Source organism: Egretta garzetta, unplaced genomic scaffold, assembly GCF_000687185.1.
Source record: "Egretta garzetta isolate BGI_Z169 unplaced genomic scaffold, ASM68718v1 scaffold219, whole genome shotgun sequence".
Classification (NCBI taxonomy): Eukaryota; Metazoa; Chordata; class Aves; order Pelecaniformes; family Ardeidae; genus Egretta; species Egretta garzetta.
The window spans coordinates 87,115-88,962 of record NW_009260671.1 but is presented as its reverse complement, the minus strand read 5'-3'; the positions used below and the strand labels follow the sequence as shown (position 1 = coordinate 88,962).

Sequence of the window (1,848 nt, the reverse complement as noted above, 5' to 3'; positions counted from 1 at the left end):
TGGCTGGCCCCCCAGACAGGGACGTGGACTGGCTGTCCCGGGGCCGGCTGCTCCAGCCCGCCCTCCTCAAATGCAAGATGCATTTTGACGGGCGCAAGTGCAAGCTGCTGCTCACCTCCGTGCACGAGGACGACAGCGGGATCTACACCTGCAAGCTCAGCACCGCCAAAGGTAAGCAGCGGTCACGCAGCTCCCCAGGGCAGGTCTCGCTTGGGGCTTGGCCCTAGGGGGGTGCTGGGGGTGGACAGCCCCCACTGCCCCTGGGCTCGGGGCTCTGGTCCCCCCAGGGATGTAACTGTGAGCGCCAAAGTTGAGGGACAGGGGGACAGGGAGTGGTTGCTGCCCCAGGAGCTGGGCAGCTTTCCCCAGATGGGAAACCTGGTGGGCATCAGTCCTCGGGCTCCAGCACCCTGAGCCCTGCAGGCCTGTCCCACTCCACTCAGCTCCTCTCCTGGCATGTGAGCAGCTCCCAGAAACATGGGGAGATGCATTTGCGCCGTGGCCGCACCGGCTGGAGGCAGCCCGGGAGCGCAGCTGTCCTTGTCCCCTGGCTCCAGAGCCTCTGGGCACCCGGCTCTGGTACCGACCGCTCCCTGCTGGCCTGGGAGGTGGCAGGGGACAAGGCAATGGGCAGGGGGTCAGGGCCACCCACCCTCTCCCACCAAGCCATCCCTGGTGGCAGCTGGGGAAGATCTGCAGGAGCCGGCCTCTGTCCCATGGCTCCGACACCCGCCTGTCCCTGCACATGCTGCTCACAGCCTCTGTCCCCTGCAGCGGGGCAGGGACAAGGCTCCCTTTCCCATTCCCCAGCCCGCCTGAGCAGCCCCTCGGCAGTAACCCAGGCTGAGTTGGGTGCAGGGGGCAGTGGCATTCCGGGCGCCCTGTGGCTGGTGCCTGTGCATCCCTCCATGGAGGAGGCTGTCTGCCTGCGGCGATTTGAGGGCAGCAGCAGTTTTGGGTGCAGGGAGGTGAGGCTGTGCCTGGGCGTGGCATCCATCCCTGCCGGGGGTGGACAATGACACCATCATTGCAAAGCAGTGCCTGCTGCAAACCCCCTCATCTGGAGCATCCAGCCTGCCCCCGTCCCCAGGCTGCCCCTGGGTGCTGCGTGTGCTGGCACTGCCTGCTTCAGCGTCACCGGCCTGTCCCCAAGGGGCTAGGCCAGCTGTGTCCCCCTGCCCTATGGGGAGGACAGGGCATCCTCCCGCCCCATGCTGCTGCTGGCATCTGTACTCCGAGGGGAGGCAAGAGGCACCCCGCTGCCAGCAGAGCCCCAGCCCTGGACACGGGGACCTTGCAGACGCTTGTACCCCCCCTGCCCCGTGCAGGGACAGAGCCTGGCACCCAGCACACCCGAGCTCAGCCCCCGTTGGGCACGAGGTACGGCTCAGCTACAGCCATGCGGGCTGCTGGGGCTGCAGCCGGGGGGTCGCAGGCTGCCCCCTGCCCGGCACACAGGCGTGCCGCACGGGGCTCACCCCTGCCCCTCTCCTTGCAGATGAGCTGACCTGCAGCGCCCGGCTGACGGTGCAGCCCTCCGTGCAGCCCCTCTTCACCCGCAAGCTGGAGGACATGGACGTGGTGGAAGGGCGGACGGCGCGTTTCGACTGCATGATCAGTGGGACTCCCCCCCCAGCGGTCTCCTGGACCCATTTTGGTAACCTCCAAGCCCAGAGAGCTGGCCCAGGGCCCTGCAGAGAGACCTCTCCCCATCCCCTGGGGGGCTGCACCCAAGGGCTCGTGCCCAGCTGGGGCTGGGAGGGGTGCTGATGCTGGTGCTGGTGTGTGTCTCTGTGCAGGCCAGCCGGTGCAGGAGGGGGAGAACATGCGAATTCAGCGGGACGGGGG

The 1,848-nt window shown here is 67.9% G+C and overlaps 1 protein-coding gene across 1 annotated transcript in view; it reads left to right on the top strand.

The window, feature by feature from the left end:
• The window catches only part of SPEG (striated muscle enriched protein kinase), a 63,869-nt gene that overhangs the window by 30,562 nt on the left and 31,459 nt on the right, over positions 1-1,848 (top strand). The window contains 3 exon segments of the mRNA XM_035901117.1: positions 7-171; positions 1,499-1,657; positions 1,800-1,848. Of these exon segments, the coding sequence (XP_035757010.1) occupies positions 7-171; positions 1,499-1,657; positions 1,800-1,848 (373 nt within the window).